General features: G+C 38.8%; 1 protein-coding gene across 5 annotated transcripts in view; it reads right to left on the bottom strand.

Moving 5' to 3' along the window:
* The window catches only part of GRB10 (growth factor receptor bound protein 10), a 97,840-nt gene that overhangs the window by 34,082 nt on the left and 44,044 nt on the right, over positions 1-19,714 (bottom strand). For 2 of the 5 annotated variants that reach the window (XM_072412116.1, XM_072412120.1), the window contains exons 4-7: positions 17,770-17,986; positions 16,650-16,788; positions 3,996-4,034; positions 3,584-3,755 (exon numbers count right to left, since the gene is read on the bottom strand). In XM_072412116.1, coding sequence (XP_072268217.1) covers positions 3,584-3,755; positions 3,996-4,034; positions 16,650-16,788; positions 17,770-17,986 — 567 coding nt within the window. The remainder of the gene's footprint in view (positions 1-3,583; positions 3,756-3,995; positions 4,035-16,649; positions 16,789-17,769; positions 17,987-19,714) is intronic. The other 3 variants (XM_072412117.1, XM_072412118.1, XM_072412119.1) reach the window with 3 other exon arrangements.

Raw genomic sequence — 19,714 nt, forward strand, 5'->3', positions numbered from 1 at the left:
CGCATACCCCAGCGATCCCATAAGCAGGCTGATCCAGCCTGCTTACCGGATCGCGAGGGCACGTGTGCCGGCTTCTCCTCGCTCAGAGGAGGAGGAGGAGACACGCGCTGCAGCCGGGAGGAGAGCCAGGAGAAGAAGCACGCATCGCGGGGGTCGCGGTATCGGATGAGTATGATTTTTTTTAATTATATTTAACATGTATTCGGTGTATAAGACGCACCCACTTTCCCCCCCCAGTTTTGGGGAAGAAAAAGTGCGTCTTATAGTCCGAAAAATACGGTATATAAATAAATAAATATAACTGTCTCATCTTTTCGATTGGGTAAACAAATACCTACATTCATACATTCCTATTGCTCAATGTAAAAAGATCTTTCAGAGTAGTTTTCACATGAAGCTAAAACCTTTTAAAGCTTTTCTTTAAAACCAAAAGAAAAAAACTCATTTAAAAAAAAGCCATTTTATCTCAAAATATTTTATTGAAGCTAAAATGTCCCTTTATCTGCTATAAACCGCAAACAACTCAATAAAAACTAGTAAGCTTGGGCTAATGTATGTAGGGCTATTTTCATTGATATTTAGCTGGACGCAGATCTGACAACTGTCAGACTTTCACATATAATCCAATCATCCCCTGCACTTTGAGCCAAGTTCCCTCAACAGTATTCTAGCTTTATGAGTTAAGGGCAGGGGTGTCCAAACTTTTTGCCAAGGGACAGATTTGGTGAGGTGAAAATGTGGGCATGGTCTCACGTACTCAGGGTTAGTGTGGGCATGGTCTGGCACAGCACACACCCACCAGGGTGAGGTGAGGGATTCCCTGTGCACAAAGTCCAGTGTATGTAAGTGCGAGCACCGTGCAGAACAAGTTCTTGGAATCAGAGCGGGTGTGGTCAGTGCGGGTCCCGCACAGCTTACGCCCACTATAGTGACATAGGGGATTCCCTGTGCACACATGAGGACTCCTGTCCTGACAATTATGCCCGCCGAGTAGCAGGCAGGTAATTGCAAGGCAGTTGATCAACTCTAATGAAATAGGCTAATGAAATAGGTTTTTTGTACGCGTGTATTTTATACTGTGGTCAACAATGCTGGCGGGCCGCATATTATTGATTTTAAGACAGAGGCTGCGGGCCAGTGGAAATCTGAACACAAGCTGACTTTGGACATGCCTGGTTTAGGGTAATTAAAAAGCAAGAGAAGCCATACACAGATCTGTCAACAGGAAGAGAATAGCAATTAGGTAAGGTTTTCGGTCTTTTCCAAAACCATGGTCACTGGGCAAACTGAGTAATCAGGATTATTTATGTGCCTCATTTATGACTGGCCAAACAATCAATGCACTACCCCAGGAAGTGCAAAGGCTGGAGCACAGGACTTCTCCAATGTCTGATGACCTTTAGTTCAGTGGCATGTATGGTACAGCACTTTGTACAGCCTAAAGGTAAAGTAAAAAAAATGGTTTATATAAAAGGGCTGGATTATCCTGTTATTAATTATTTGAGTTACCTTCCTCTATCATTTGCAGTTTTGTGTTATAAAAATGCAAGTTCGCCCACTCCCTTCTTCAATTTACTGATCAGCTCTGTAAGCGCAGGCACAAAGAGCAAGGTGTAGAGACATCGCTTACAGCAGGTTTAGGGCACCATGATGGTGAGTGTTAGCATCTTACTGGCAACATCTTTGTCAACATAGTTGTTAAAGTAGCTGGTATCAGAGGAACCTGGAAACCAAAGAACTGATGCTGATGTACATTACAAAGTGCATTTACTTGCACTTAATGTTGAATATAGCGAAGCTCAAGAGCAAAATATATTTCAGCTTGCCAGCAGTTTTGATATAGTAGCAGCACTACATCAAAACTATATTTCCTCACTTACACAAAAATAGCAGTTATTCTAAAGCAGGGGTGTCAAAACTCTGGCCTCAAATCGTAAATATGAACTGCAGACGGCCCACCGCTGCATTGAAATAGCCCTGGCTACTACAATTCCCGGCATCACTTGCGTCTATAGACCAGCAACCTCTCTGCCTATGCATGGCCCCGCATTGGACTTTTTTATAGATGCAAGTAATGCGGGAAATTTTAATAGCGTCACTTTTTCAATTTAGACACGCACTGGCCGCCTCTGGCATTTCCAGCACCCCCCCAGCTGTACTTTTCCTTGCTACTTCAAGGCTTGGACTTGAATGGTTGGATTTTCATAGAAGAAAATGGTTATTTTTAGCCTGTGCAAAAAGGTTACTATTGAATAATACATCAGAAGGCTACAAATAGATTTTTTAAAAACAATTCCTATGCCTTTTCTTCTATTATAGACTTGTTCCAGAATGAATTTGAAGAAAGACCTCTTGTTTCCAAGGTTTTACATCCAATAAGAAAAAAACTCAAATTTTTTCAATAGATTTCAGGTTTGGCCCAGGACTTTGTCTAAGTTTTTAATTTTGGCCCACTGTGCATTTGGGTTTGACACCCCTGTTCTAGAGTAAACATTTCCACTTTATTTTGACCTACGTTTTATGGAGGGTCAAAAACCTTGAATGTACACAGCCACATCTCGAGAGACAGGTAAAGTTGCTAACAATTTAAAAATGCTGCTCCATATACCAACAAATCATTGTCCAGACTCAGTTTCCAGCTCTATATGAAAGTAACAAAGATGACACATTTTAATGAACTCCCACTAAAGCCAGGGCCAGCCTTTCCCCCATCACCATATGTCATCCTGGTGAGGACCGAACCAGAAACCTTCGAATGCTAACAGCCATTTGATAATTATCAAATTACATAATGGATTGGGGTTGCCCCAGGCAATAGTCCAAGAGTGATATGATAAATGCAAGTTATGCATGGTGCAGTGCCACACAAAAGTTATGTATGTTGAGAAAACCTTTCAGGTCCATACAGAGATGTAGATTTTCAACACAGAAATATACAAGTCTTCTATCAAAGTCTAGAGTAATTACAAGTGTCCAGTAATGTTTAGCTCTTCACTTTTGACTAAATGAGCAAATGCCAACAAAACTATTGTCATCCTTCTGCCTCCCCTCCTTTGATCTACGCTAGAACATAACACCAAGCAGCAGTCGTTCCTAAAGCTCCAACATCTATACTAATCATAACTGAGCATCTGTCCAAGACTTTAGCACTTCTTGGATGTATTTCCATCCAAAAAATGTAAAACCTACAAAAACATGCGTTTGGGGGAGGGGGGGGGGTCTAAAGGTTAAAGTTCAGGCTCCTGTGTTATTTATTACAGTTGAAAATTAATTTTAAAGGCCAAGAACCAAATATGGAACATGCTCAATGATGGTAAAAATGTTTAATCCACACAATTTGTCTCACAAATGTGAGTAGTAGGTAGTTACTGCTTATGGAATTAGTATTTGGCCATTGTATGTATTTATAGGAAAGGAAAAGGAAATTCTTACAAATTGATTCAATACCACAATAAAATGATAAATATAATATATTACGTATGTACATATACACAAACCTGCATTAGCAAAGGAATAAGCCTAGTAAGTTACAAAGAAGTCCAGAGAGATAAAATATAGCAGTTCCATATGTCTATCACCTTACTTGAGCATTCCCTACCTAATCCTAGGTGAGGGTGGTGTTCCACTAGCGTCCAGCTGTTATCATCCACACAGTGACTTTTGTAAATCAGCAGCTGACAGAAGTCCCTGGCTGTCATGTCTGCTGGAATCTCCACCATTTTGCTTGTCCCATCTTCACTAAAGACTTTAACAACCTGCAATATAAAGGACACACTTAATAGCTTAACGTTCTATCACAATTCAACAAAAACCTTGCCTGGTGTTCTGCCTCTGATGTCATTATGCTAAAAACATATCAGGCTGCCAATAGGGGGTGAAACTTTAGAATCCTGTGAACCAATTAAGCTGTACTATCACTTTGTGCTACAGCAGTAAGTAAACCTATTGTTACTTTTTCAACTTTCTAAAAAACATCTGAGGGTTTAATCAGTTACCTTGGTATCTTTGCTTCCGTTTTCTTTTAAAAAGTCCAACTAAAAAAAAAAAAAATAAAAAAAAAATCTAGATAACTAATGCCATAACATTTAACACATCAGTGCTCAAAAAAAGATTTATGATGTAACGTGCAACCTGAATATGCATCACTTAATGTTATGGCAATCAAAGCTTTTTTCTATTATTTTTTAGACTCTACACAGGTAACCTAATCGCAATTTAGAAATATGTTCAGTCCTAGGTTTGCACAGCACATACTGCTTATGTTGAAATGCTTTATCTGTTATATAATTTTCCTTTTGCAAGGCCATATTGGTATGCGTAACAATTGGCACGCAGGACAATTTTAACACCTTTGTAGAATTCTAGATTTAGATTTTTCTCAAAACGCATACATTGTACATTCTCATATGTATACAAGGAGTAGGTTGCCCAAAGTATGATGTGAAAACACATATGCATGCCCACACAACACACACTTAAATGTAATACATTTTTTTTTTAGAATATTTAAAGTTGTGCACAAGGATGGCCTCAAATGGGTTTTTAAAACAGACGAAATATGTACTACATACACAAATATTTAGGTGAATATATCAAGTACAAATGCTCTCATTCAGTGCAGAGTGAAATACAAACTAATGAAGATACCATTAGAAAAATTATTTAATATGAAAAATCTTACCTCTACTGCATGTAAAAGGCAGCAGTCAGGAGAACAAGATGGCATTTTTAAGTCTAGATTGACTCTTGAAATATTTATATTTTTCCTTTTTTGCCTTCCAAGCCCCTCTTGCAGACTAAAAGCTGCACACTCAGGGTATAATACACAGTGTCAACGGATTACTGTACTGTACCTGTCACGTAGCCAGTCTTACATGGCACTGTTCCTGGGGAAAGGCAGGCAACTCTTCCAGAGCTCCTCTCAAAGGGTTACACAGTCAATCTTTTAGGTTGTGAATCAAACCACATTTTGCAGACCAATCGTAGTTCTCCTCTGACTGATGTAATCATTTCCCACACACTCTTGCAGACTTCCCATTTTTTTCAAAGCATTAACAAAAAAAAAATAAAAAAATTCCCACCCTTGAGAAAAATATCTGTTTTATGACCACCCACATGTTAATATTCAAACCCCCAAGATAAAAAGTTCAAAGCAAAAATATAAAGAAAAAAGGAGGGGGGAGATTTTCTGCCAAAAGCATGCGTGTACTCCGAATCCTGATTGCCGTGCCAAACTGCACACACAATAGCCCAGCCTGGAAGCAGCTGATGTCATCCACATGCAACTTAAGCATCTAAACTTCTGGTGTGCTTGATAACTCTTTATTTGCCTCTGTAGATGGGGTGAACAGACACTAAAGGGTTGCCTGCTGTGAAACAGATTAAGATGTGCATTAACAAATTTTAGGAGGGCTGCAGTCCTAAGTATTTCCTGCTCTAGTCACATTCCCATTTTTATGCCATTTTTTCTTGACAGTAAAGAGTCCTCTCTAATAAGAGACATTTACCCTATACCTAAAAACATATCAGAAAGCTGTGCAAAATTGCCATTAGCAAGATGCAGCTGGCAACTAACATTCAAATTTTATATATAAATATACAGAAAGGTCCTGGAAAAAGGGAATAAGTATTTGCCTTTTTTGAGGAGTGTCTATACCAATTCAAGTCATAAGTTGGATCTCAATACCTATTCAAGTTGAAAATCAATATACATTGTGTAAATTAAAGCAAGATCAACAATAGAAATCAAAGTTAATAATCCACAAAAGGCTGAAAGCAGTTCAAGATTTTATTTTTTCTTGAAGTGTTAATGACTGAAATTGCAGGAATTTCATCACAATTCATATTGTGGCTCATTAGTCTGTATGGCCACCTCACTCCAGTATGCACTCCCAAGAATGTCTAGGTAGGCTTTTGGGGATCTCCTCCAGGACCCCAAACGGTTCATGAGCTTCAGAACAATTGATGGGGCTACTTTGTAGAGTGCCACTACAACGTTCCAGAGGTTCTCCATCAGATGCAATGATTTGGGTTCATGACTCTGGTCTAGGAAGCATAGGGGCAATCAGTGTTTTCATCATCTAGTAACTGCATACACAAATTGGCCACATGAGGCTTGGAACTGTCCTGCACCTAGAGGAACTCTAGCCACCTTTATGAGAGCAAGGTCCAACACTAAGTACCAGGATACCTTCTTCCCAACAGATACCATCAGCTACTATATGCTGGCCCTCCAAGAATATGTCTCTCCCAGGTCATCGCTGACCCACATACAAACAAATCATGCTGGACCAAGTAGCACACAGCACTATGCAGTCCATAGACTTTCATGTGCATCACATGTGCCAAGTGTGAACTTTCCTTATCTGTGAAAAGAGGGTGTGAAAGGCATGCCAGCCAATTCTGTTCTCTGGTATCAGGCTATGAGCACAGGTAACACTATAGAAGGTCAGGCCAAAACGCTATTTGCAGACTATATATCAGAATGTGCCATCCTGGAGGATCTGGACTATTGTGCAACCTGGGCAAACAGCAGATAGTGCCTAATGTCACTGTGCTTGTGACCTTGTCACTACTGGTACTGTTAAGAAATTGTAAAACCATTCCCCTCTTTGGGGCTGGCTATTGCCCCTTTTGTCTACCTTTTACTTCCATTTGCACCAAAGCAGGTGTGATGGCCACACTTGTAGTTTTGCTTTACACAGACTAGGATACCTGGAAGTCTATATACTATTTTTGCATACTGGCTAGATTTTCAATTACCAGAATGGTCAGAGTACCATTTGAATAGATATTAAACTTTTTCATTTACTTTGGATGTTTACCATGACTGTTGCTTTGCATATTATAAAATTATTTTCTGTTTAGAGAAAAGTAACAAGGTAGACAAAAAAATAAATGTACAATTTAAAATGTATAAACAAAAGGATGAATATGAAACTCTTTGTAGCGTATTGTTTGAAGGGTACTGGAGGTGGTTCAATAACTGCTTTATGCAAACACTGTAAATAGCATACAGATCATGGTGTTGGAGGTATAGCTATGTCCTACATAGTTTTTTTTTATCCACCTAGCAGTACTGTCATTTAAGGTAATGCTGCCTAACCGTCTAGTATACTTGCTGGTCTACAAGAACATGACCAGTCAGGAAAGCTTCTGGCAGCTCCATGCCTAATCTTCAGTCTGAAAACTTGCTATATGCAACATGTAATCATTTGCCAAGCCATCAGTTAAGACTCTTGGGATTGCAACTTTCCTTTGCAGTTTTTTGTATCCAATTGTTTTTATACAATTATGCTGTTTAATTTTACTTGCAGGTCTTTGGTTTTATATGAAGTTTAAGAAGAGATGACAGTCATGGATCCTAATTGTGACAAAACAGTGGCACATGACCCTTTGCCATTTGGACCAATATGCTCTTTTGGCTCCCTTTAAATATAATCTGCAGACCTCAAGAAGCAAATATTTGACAATAGCCCAAATGGTTCTTTGTTAAATATTGTGGTCTAAGCAGATTTTTTACCTTAAGGACAACAAACCTGGCACTCTTCTGGCTAAGAAACTTTGGAGGTCTGTCCCCACTGTGAAGGCTACCTGCCCTAAAATTGCTTCATTAGCAGCCTGTATGCATTTTGACTAATTCCATGAACACTTATCTAAACTTTATATTGACCCCTTTGAAAGGGAAACAAGCTGGGGATGACTAAAAATTAAACACCCTTTATCTTCTAGCCAACTTATAGTCTAATACTAGAAACTGTTCGCCATGAATACACAAACTTCAGACGTACTACTGTCTAGATGGATTTTCAGCCCAGTAGTACGTTGATTTCCAAACCTAATACAGGCACAACCTTTTTGTTTCAGATTTTACATTAATGCCCCTATTGAGCCTTAAGCAGTGATCCTTAACCCCCAACTCCCAAGCTGCTCAAAGTTCTCAAAACTTTCATTTCATACTCCACCTTGCTTTGCTTCCCCACTACCTCAAACTTCAAGGGGGTATTGTTGGACTTCTGAAGAATTTGAAACTGATAAAACATGCCTATGCTTAACCCCCCCTAGCGGTCCAATTCTGTCCAGATTTCCATGCAAAAAGCATTACAATTTTTTCGCATGGAAATTTTATATTGTAGGCTATAATTCTTAGGCATTACTCCTCAAAATATGTCCAATAGTTAATAAAATGATACTTTAAAAAATAGTTAAAAATCTAATATCTGTACAGTAGCAATATATATTTTTATGATATACACAATAGATTGTAAACAATCGTTGCCCAATCTGATCCGCCAGGACAGTCGTTTGTTTCCAGCCACAATCCTCATTCATCGGTGTAGTTGTGCGCTTTTTTTTGTTAGCGGTTATCGGACAAACGTCGTTAGTCGTTTCCAACGATAATTATTGCACGTGTGTAAGCAGCTTTTAAGGGGGTTTTCTTAAGGATGCAGTTTCTCTGTTACCTACTTTGTGGCAGCCCCAACAGCACACCTTTCTGTAACTCAGATATGCCTTTGTGGTCATCCTCTAAAGTTAAGTTTGCAATGTTAAGGCTTTAGCTTGTACCAATAGTTGATTCTTATTTGACATGTTCATCTTTACACTGGTTTAAAAAAAAAAACAAAAAAAAAAAAAAACAGTACAATCCACCAGGTAAAGCACAAGATGTCATGATATTTTGACAAATTGTCTGCAATCAGAAACCAGCATTTGCCTGCAGACCAATTTATCTACCTTACCATTTTAATAGTTTTGGAGACTACTACTGGCATCCACCCTTGCATTTTTACACTATGGTGGTTGCGCCCCCCCCCCAGCGGGGTCAGGAGAAGGAACCTGCTGGGGGAGCGCACCAGCCGGAAGAATCATTTAGTAGGTACAGATATATTTTGCTCAACACACATGGTTTATATTTAACGGTCAGAATTACTTGATTTGTACTAGGTCAGACGGAAAGGGGGGTTACTGAAGCAAGTGGGCAAAGGAGCCATGTTCATCACCTACACTGTTAGCAATATGGTATGCTAGTCACACACTGTTGAATCAATTCATAAATTTCCAAAACACATAAAAACCTGTACATTTCATTGTCATATCTATGTAAAATTGTTTATCCACACCCCTAAATTATTTTAAACATTCAAAGGAAATAAGTTTACAAAATTAGTTTACACTACAATATTATACATGAACTCATACTGTTTCTGCCATCTGAATACTTTGGATCAGACAATTTTGAAACAATTTAGGTGGAATTTTTCAGAAGAATCTAGTGAATGCACACTGGCAACAGAGAAAACATACAGAGACTACTAGCAAACAGAAAGGTTACCTCCAGAAAAAAGAAAAAAAAATATATATTTCTTTTAATGTTCAGCAGGTGCACTTAATGCCCTCCACAGAGCTCCATACATCTTAAACAGACATGAAATCTTAACCCCTATGCACCACAAGTTCTGAGAGCTACATATGGAGGGGACCTGCTCCACCACTGTTCTTACATTATCCTACCAACAGACACCTCCAAATTGATATGACCATAGTCCACCCCTACAGTCTTTGTAAACTACCAAAGATGTTTACCAGTGTGAAAGTCTTTACCCTATTTAAAAACATTGCAAGGGATATCCGATTAGCCTTTCTCTGCTTAGTAAGTGCTTAATAAAATCACTACAGGCTTTCAAACACACTATCATTCAAAATATGTTAAAGTAGTGTTAATAAGTGGTTAAAACACCCTAATATCACCATTTATTATTAAACAGGATTTATATAGCCCCAACATATTATGCAGCGCTGTACATTAAATAGGGATTGCAAATGACAGACCAACACAGACAGCGATACAGGAGGAGGGGACCCTGCCCCGAAGAGCTTACAATCTAGTACAATGTATGGTCCCATCTGTCAAAGGGCACATGCCTACAGTGTATTTATAACCTGTGAGCGCAGATTTTATTCTTGAATTGTTTCATTACACTTCAGGATATCTATAATCTCTAACTTTGTGGGTTAGTGGGCTTTCAGATTATTGCATGTGCAAATGGAAACAAAGCAAGTTTAAAAGGCAGTTGTAAAGAGCTTTCAAAAAGCAATGCAAGTTGAAACCCGGCGGGCGAGCATGCATTTTTGTTTCAGGTCCCTTTTATGTAAAAATAAGCCTAAAGTTCACACTGAAAATTGTCAAAAGTTCAAGTTACATGCCAATTAATGAAGCACTTCCTGTCTTGATCATTGTAGCAATTGGGAACGCAGAGCCTCACAGAATACCTATCAGGCATCTCAGAAGGCTCCTGTCTGCCCCACATTTTCCTACAATGAGGGGAAACATACTGATTTCTCACATGTGCACCGAGATAAGAACCCACCCATCCCACCCCTTTTACAGCAGGCTACATCACCCAATCTTGCACCTGCTTAGTGCAAGATCGGGTGACGTAGACAGAAGGTGGCTTAAGAGGGGATGAAAGAATTCTATGACGGGGCAGGATTGTGATTCTGATTGAGGACTTCAACAAGACCTACAGAAGTAAAAGAACGTGATTTTTCAGTTTAGCTCCACTTTTAAGTCTTTGTTATATTTCAAAGTGTAATATGTCATATGGTAATTTGTCTCCTTCAGTTCTCTTGTACACAATTTAGGGCTTCTGGTTGGTTCCTGCCCTGAAGATACAACAGACACTGCTCATGTATGTAGTTGGTGAAACCTTGTTTAAGTTTCCCTGGCTCCTTGATTACTGGACACAACAAAATTGGCGACGAGGATGTCTCTACAGCAACCTTTTCTTCCACACCCAGGTGGGCCTACACTGCATTTTATTGCTTGGATTCAGATGTTTGAGAATTGCATACTTGCTGCTAATCAGGAGTCCTTACCTGATGCTAGAAAATGTGCTTTGCTTATTCACTGCCTGGGAGCAGTAGGACAGGATATGTTCTACACTTTACCTGTAAAAGATGAATCTTATGATTCAGCTCTCGCTGCACTAAAGAACTTTTGTGCCTAAAGTAAAAGTGGCTGCAGAAAGATAAATTCCAGCAACATGGATAGCATGCTGGCGAATCTACATTACTCTATATTGCAGCGTTGCGAGAGCTGGTTGGTACCTGTGATTTTGGTGCTTTAACATAGGAAATAAGAGGTCAACTTGTGGAAAAAACAAATTCAGCCCATATGAGAGAGAAGACTTTTGGAACATGATTTAACCTTTGCAAAGGCTATTACAATTTTAAGTCAAAGTGAAACTGCTTGGCAGAGGCAAAGATTATCAGCCAAGGTACTACTGGTACTGTACAGGCTGTGAATTCAGAATCTACTTCTCCTGAGACATTCTTAATACAAGGGTGTGACAAGAAATTTCACCTGAAATGCAAAGCTGTACATACACAAAACAAGTACTGCTTCAGATGTGGTTCCGCACACGTCCAACTATGCTGCATGCCCTGCAAATGATTCACAATGCCGCAAATGTAGGAAAATAGAACACTTTGCAAAATCTGCCATAATTCTACTGCTAGATGGTAACCGTTTTAAGTGAGGTTAAAAATTATGTTTTTAGTCCAGATAAACTTTTATTCATGACTACTATTGCTACTACTAACCAGAGCCATTCTATTACCCTGATGCCTAATACAGGTTCTGCTGTTTCTAGATTACCTGAGGATATCTACTTACGGTACTTTGCAAATAGATCACTTACTGTGCCTACTTTGAAGCTGGTGAGTTATCTAAGAGACCCTATTCCTGTGCCTGGTATATTTCAATCAACTATAGTGCAAGCCGAATTCTTCATTGTAAAGAAAGGCACAACTATAGCGGGCAGGGATCTTTTTGCTGCATTAAATCTACAGTTAGTGGATGGCCTTACCACAACAGCTTCATATTCTAACCTGCAACCAGTGTTTCATCACGTACGGACAATGCATTGGGCCGTACAAAGAACTTTGTACACAAAGTTAAAGTGCGCCCAGATATCCAACCAGTGTGTCTGAAGTTAAGGCATTTACCTTTCTCTGTCAGAGAAGTCGTTTCCCAAGAACTAAAAAAACTACTAGAGAAGCATGTGATTGAGAAAATTGATGCATGAGAATGGGTTTCTCGTATGGTGGTGACCATAAAGAAAACAGGAGGTATAAGACTGTTGACCTTCATGAACAAAATAAAGCTATTATTGATAGTCACCCCTTGCCACATATTGAGGAAGTATTTTTAGAACTCAGAGGAGCTAACTTCTTTTCTACTTTGTATCTTCAATGCGCTTATCAAGTTTTGCTGGATGAGGAAAGTAGAGATCTCACTACATTTATTATTCATATACTCATATTACTCATTACTCAATTGTTCTGTTTCAAACATGTACCTTATGGGCCTAGCTTCTGCACCTAGTTGTTTTTAAAGACTGATGTGTTTAATTCTCAGTAATGTACCTGGTGTACAGTTTTATCTGGATGACATCATTGTATATGGCCAAACTCTTGAACTTCATGACAAGTACCTTCACATTGTTTTGAATCGTATTGAATCTGCAGGAATGAAACTAAAAACTTCTAAATGCCGTTTTAGGCAAACCCAACTGTCATTTCTTGGTCACAATATATCACAGCAGGGACTACTGCCGGATCCTGACCATGTGACAGCTGTGATACAAGCACCTGCACCATCCCATTTCCAGACCTTGCATTCTTTCTTAGGCCTTACTTCATGGTATTCAAAATTTATTCCCGATTATGCCTCAGTTGTGGAACTGATGAGAGCTTTGCTACGAGGAAATACCACCTTAGTCTTGACACTGTTAAACAGCTCATCAACAACAGTCCAGCATTAGCATTGTTTGATCCTTCTCTATCTACTATGATTACCACTGATGCTTTAGACTAGGGCCTGGGTGCTGTCCTTACACAATGCCATGTGGATCGGGTAAAGAAAACGGTCGCTTTTGCATCCAGAACACTTTTAGAGGCAGAACATAAATATTCTACTGTTGAAAAAGAAGCCCTAGCATGTGTTTGGGCTACAGAAAAGTAGAGAACATACCTGTGGGGTCGACCGTTTATGTTGCAGACCGATCACAGTCCTTTAACTACACTGCTAACCAGAAAGTGATTGGGACGAGCAGGTATACATATCACCAGATGGTCAGCAAGACTAAACTTTAACTACGCTATACAATACAAACCAGGTTTGCAGAATGTTCCAGCTGATTGTCAAGGATGCCTTTACCTGCAGCTCCTAGTGTACAGAATGAGATGTTGAAGTTGTGGCATTCACCGATATTGATGCAGTTACGGCATCTGAGTTCAAACAACTGTTTTATGCTCTGTACAAAAACAATTATGAGACATTCTACAAAGCTAATGTCCAAATTCAGCAACTAAACTGAGCCCTGTCCTACAACCTTACTACAGGATTAGATGGGAATTGTCTTTAGTTGATTATGTTGTCCGTAGATCTCATTGTTTGTTGGTTCCTGCCCTGCTCAGAGGATAAGACAGACACTGCTCATGTATGTAGTTGGTGAATCCTGTAAATAAACCTTGTTTAACCTCCCGACCGTTAAGCCCGACCTTCATACGGGCTAAAAAAAGTTGCTCTTTTCGTTAAGCCCGAGATTTTCCGTACATTAAAATCCCCACTTACCCAGGTAAGTGGGGATTTTAATGTAGGGAAAATCTCGGTCCCCCTGTGCTCATCCAGCGTCGGGTTCGTGTTCCAGCGTCGTCCTCCGTCGGTCTCCCTCTCCAGCGTCGGGTGCCTTCTCGTATACCAGCAGGACCAGGTAAGAAGCCGGCCGGCATCTTGTGTTCCGCTGGCCGGCGGATTAGAAAAATATATTACTATACAGTATACCAAATTATCACATTTTCAGTATTTTTCATTTATTTATGTATTCTTGTTTAAGCTGAATTTTGTGTTTTTCCTTTAATTTTATTAAAAGTAATTTGTAATTTTTTTTTTTTTACATGATTGTGTGTTTCAAACATTTTTTTTATTCATTATATCTACTAGACCCCTATTCGGACATATTTCTGTAAGTTACAGGTCTACAATTTAAAAAAAAAAAATTTCATGAAAACCTGTAACACTTTTGGTACAGAAATCTAGACCTCAGTGTAACGCCCAGGTGGTTAAGTTTCCCTGCCTCCTTGATTACCAGACAACACTTCTCTATGTGCAGCAACTTATCAAGGAACCAAAAATTGTAAGAAAATTTAAAGAACTTCTACAGAGAATGCCTTAAACCAGCATATATTTCAGCAACTAGCCAAGCACAAATTAAAAGCAACATTAAGTAGTGAACCCAGTAACAGTGTTAACTTTGTGCCATGTTAACAGTAGTTTGGTTATTTTTAGGGATTTGACTTGATGCTAACAAAGCACTTTGAGGTTTCACTAGCAGATTACAGTAAACTGTACAGTTCTAGCCAGAACTCTGATAGTCCAAAAATAGATTAAAAACTGTCCCAATATAAAAAGTTTTAATAAAGGGTTGCTTTTCTTTATATATATTGTATTTATAACTTCGCTTCATACAATTGTGTGCCCACCCCTTTCATGTCCATCACAGTGGTTAGAAAGATTGGAAGGTAAACCAGCAGTCTCCTGGGATACTTCACATATACCAGGAGGTTGCACGTTTATTCCACACTTCTCACCACAGCAAACATTTTGTGCATGCCAGATAATGGGTTCTGCATCAGGGACATTCCACAAAAGTAGATGAACCAAACCATATCACTCATATATCATGCATTAATAGTCACCCCTGTTTATATTAGTTTCAGCAAATTTACTGGCATCTTGTAATATGGAAAAAAAGGTTTCACAAATTAAATACAAATTTGTCAAGATGTTATTAGAACTAGGGAAAGCATTTTCCCCCTCTTTCTGTAGCATTATGCATTTCAGAAGGTTTCTGAGGAAAGCACTGGAACTATTCATCTTTATGCACCAAGATCCTAACAAGAATGACCTCAGCATCTGTATTGTGTTAAAACTGAGTTACTGCACAGCTTTGTATTTCCGAGGAATAAAATGATGGCACTAAAGGGCTTTACAGGAAAATCTAGGTCAGCACAGCCACCCAGATTGGATCTCCATGTGGATAGAACTGGCAGGATGAAAGTCAGAGGTGCACTTCTTGCCAATTGTCCCAAAACTTGTCACTGTTCATTAGCAAGAAAATGCCTGAATAAAATGAGTCCAAAGCTAAATGAAAGTTGAAACAGGTCTATAATCTTACAAGTTCAAAAATGTACATAAAAGTTTTCTCATTTAAAAACAGCAAAGAATGTTTAGAAGCTTTCATTCTTGCCACACAGATTAAAGATGAACTTAGTTGCACAAAAAATTGCAATCAGGCAGGTTCCTTATGGGTGGGTCGGTCTGTTTTCTTCTGCAATAAAACACTTACCTGCCTGATTTTAAAACACTGATCTGTGCTCAATGTACACTGCCAGGATCTGCCAGGTAACCTAGCATCCCCCAGGGCTACCAGGCCTGAATGAACTCCTGTGGAAGTCAAACGCAAAAGTGAATTTCTAATATGACCCCAACTGTAAATTTAGTTAGATGAACACATTTAGATATCCTTTCATCTAACCCCTATTACCACTATTTAACAATTGTATTGTTTCATAAAGTCATGGCACAGTGCTTTCTCAAAGATGTTCAATTCTTTAGGTCTGCATACATGGAGATCTGGCAGGGGTGTGTCTTCTGCCTAAATAAATTCTGCTAAAAGGTGTACCTCTGCCTGGCTATCAAGCAAACACTATGAAGTTTGCATTACTAAGAGAACCAGTATGTTATTATTCTAGAACAAGCATGCTGAATGCTTACATTCGTCATTAAACAGAAATAGGAGGAAAGAGCTGCCATAACTTAATAATGGTGAGGGGGGGGGGGGTATGAATGGTATACTATGCATTCTCTGAACCTCCTTCGGATGCTCGTGGAAGTAAAGTAGACCCAGACTTTGCAAGTGCTGCATCCAGTTTGTAATTCAATTCCCACAATGGTTAATATTTTGGCTGTATAGTAGCTGCATTAGTCATCCATAAGTAAAAAGTGCATATAGAAAATTACCAAATTGAAAAATCTTTCTAACAGGACCTGCTGAATTCAGACACAGAAGAAAATTCCCTGCATGTGAAAAGAGAACTTATTTGCCAGAGTAATTAAAATGAAGAAAGCCCCAGAATCTGTCAGAAACAGTTTTAAACCCTAATTACAAACAAAAGAACCTATTTAGGCCTAGCCTTAGGAGTTCCAAAGCCATTAAAATGAATCCCCATGCAACATGTTCACTTTAACTTGGCTTCTTTTCCATATCCCAAATGACACTTCTGGGTATGGGTAAGAAAGGACTTATGGGTGAGAAAGGACTCATTTCACTTTGTTGCACACCCTCTTGCTAGTCAACTGACCGCTCTGACCATCTACATGCCTACAGGCACTGTCAATCGCAAAGCAAGCAGAAGTGAAGGAAAATACAATACTGTCTGCATTCATAACCAGACATGTCTAAAACAAGCAAGAATATTCTGTGCATAGATTAAAGTCTGAACAATTACATTTGTTACAGGAGCTCCCTACATACCTAATATCTGATACATTATGAGACTAAACAGCTTATATTGGCAATACCTACACTTTTTTTGCTGGCAGGTTGATTTTGAGGTAACGATCCTGGTGCAAGTACTGGAGAACTTGCAGGTGTGCAAAGCTCTGGAAATGGATTTGGAATTGCCGGCAACGATGACGTGCGCGGTTGTTCCTCCTGAAGACGTCTGCATATGTTTTAAAAAAGTAAAAACACATTAAACTTCTCTTAATGAAAATGTAGGCATGTATAAGTAATAAACTGAAAACTGAGGAGCACTCCTTTACAAATGGTATGTAGACTGATGAGTCCTAACATACATTTCTGGAAATAAAGGCAATGCATTTTACTTGCCTTGACAGATGTTTATTTTCTGTGGATGGAGATCGTATTGGTCAGGCTTTTGTTATTGGAGCCATCAATATTTGGTGATGGTCTTGAAAGTTTATTTGGTATTTTGCAAATGCAGATTGCAATGATACATGAAACAACCCAAGCCATGTCTCATGCAAGTTGAGCAGCATTCAAGCAACTCTGAGCTGCACAGGACTGCATGGCCCTGATAATACCAACAGGGTATGGGTCAAGCACTAAGCTTTGCAATTCCTTAAATGTACATGTGGTAATGGGAGTGCCAACATATGCGACAAGATACTTTGCAAATAGTCTACAACATTTAAAAAATTCTTTATAGATCCAGGAACATTAAATTTAAAAATTTAACTTGGCTATAGAAATGTGTAAGAGCACACCATCCTTGTCATAAAAATATAATATACAGAATAAAATAAACACTGAACTTTTACCAATATATATTTTGCAAATTTATCTTCGCATATCCAGTCCTGTTTTGTTGCCACTGCTAGTTTAATTAGCTTCATTACACTTTTGTTTGCCTATAGGACTACTACAATGTTTGATTGCTTGTCTAACTGTTGCAAGTACATAATAAATTGTGCTAACAAAAATATGAATATCAAAAACACTCAGTGGGATTGTCAAAGTGATTTTTTATGGCATTACAAAAAACCTGAGTTTAGAGGGCAAGGGGACAACTACTTTATACGGTTTGTCATTCAACAGTTTTAAAATTTAAACATTGATACTCAAACATTCATGTGTATCAGGTTCAGAGTAACATTAAACCTGCTCCATTAGGTGTACAAACCTGACTGCTTGTATCTGCATTGGTTGGGAGCGTTGCATCCTCTGTCTCTGCTGCACAGACGGAAGAAAACTGGTTCCTGAGTTTGATAGCTGGCTACGATTAAGCTGACCATTTTTAAGAAGTGGCACAGATTCAGATACCCTGCTGCATGTGGTGTACAAGCTGTCCAGCGAAGAATTCATATCATTCACAAGAGCCTCTAGGTCAACATCATCATCTGCAAAGGAAAATACAATTAAATAGTTAGATTTGTTGACCAACCTTTGAGCATTATTTAAACCAAAAGGTTACCAATGTGAAAATTATTATACAATATTTATATCAGGGGTGCACACACTTTGGCTTGCGAGCTACTTTTAAAATGACCAAGTCAAAATGATCTACCAACAATAAACTCCTGTGCGCAGTGGAGTTATTTTGTAAGGCAGGGCTTTGCAATCTATTTGCGTTCTACCGGTAGATCGCGGTCCACCTGTTGGGCACCCCTGATTTATATAGGGCCAACACTTTTAAACTACAGTCCCTTTTCCAAAAGACTTTCTGTACTGTCCTCATGTAGCCAATACTAACATACCTAAACATTTTCTCCACAGAGCAAGTAGCTTTACATTTATGTGTCATGAACCCTTCTGATTCAGCCAATATATGGACAGTGACAACACTTAACATGTCAGGTTCCCAAGTTTTTGATTGGCAATTAGTTTATAATTTTGGGGAAAGGAACCCCAAGTTTTTTCTGGGACACCACTTCCTTGGCATATCTAAAGTTCAAACACTGACAGTATGCTACAATTGAAAAACCCTAACTAAGCCTTTTCTTATCAGGAATATACATACTGTACAAAAGTAAAACCATAACTGATGCACATTACATATTGGTGTTAAAAATAAAAATTACCCAATGTCACATTTACAAGACGGTCCCAAATGTTCTATAAAGACATGAGCTTGATTTTGTAGGAGAAGTTTTAAATTTGAACATTAATTCTTAGTTAGAAAAATAAGAAAAGCAGGGAGAGGTAGAGAAGTCCACTGGTTAATTAGGGTAAACTAAAGCTACATACAGATGTCTCCAAACAATTGTCCAAGAAAATCTAGTGAGTGTAGGTAATCCTTAATGGTAACAAGTCCTTCGGAAAACAGCAAGGTCCCTCCCACTTATCTTCCCCCCACAGGGCTAGAGTTCCTTGTTTGTGTTCATGTGTATGTGGGTGGTGTAGGTGAGGTGCTAAATAACATTTTACCACTTTCACTGAAAGTGAGTGTTCTCACAAGGTAACTTACAAGCACCACATATACCTGCCACTGCAATGTGATTATCGTGTTTATAGCTGCTGCATCACATAAATCAACTAGCTGATCAGTTTGATACTGAATGGCTTCTATCTGAGATTAAACAGCAGGATGGGACAAAGTGTTCTGAATCAATTATTTAGTAGTACAAGCCTAGATAAAACAGTAACTGGACTGAATGCTAAATACCTACAATTAGAAAACTCACATTCAAGTTTTGCAAATAAAGTGCTAAACAGAATCTACCAAAATAAGAGGTAAAACCCACTACAAGCATAAATAAACAGGATTTATATAGCGCCCAACATATTACATAGCGCTGTACATTAGAGGTTGCAAATGACAGACAAATAGACAGTGACACAGGAGGAGAGGACCCTGCCCCAAAGAGCTTACAATCTAGGAAGTTGGGGAATTAACACAATAGGAGGGGAGATATGTAGTGGTGGGAAGTAGTGGGGGTTTCAAAAGACAGAAGATGAGTAGGCAAGTTTGAAAAAGTGGGTTTTGAGTGCTTTTTTTTTTTTTTTTTTTTTTTTTTTATTTTTTTTTTAAAGAGGCAGAAAGTAGGACAAGGAGGGCTATTCTGGAGAGTTGGGGCAGCTCTAGAAAAGTCGTGGAGTCGTGCGTGTGATGAGGCTATGAGTGAGAA

Source organism: Pyxicephalus adspersus, chromosome 5, assembly GCF_032062135.1.
Source record: "Pyxicephalus adspersus chromosome 5, UCB_Pads_2.0, whole genome shotgun sequence".
Lineage (NCBI taxonomy): Eukaryota > Metazoa > Chordata > Amphibia > Anura > Pyxicephalidae > Pyxicephalus > Pyxicephalus adspersus.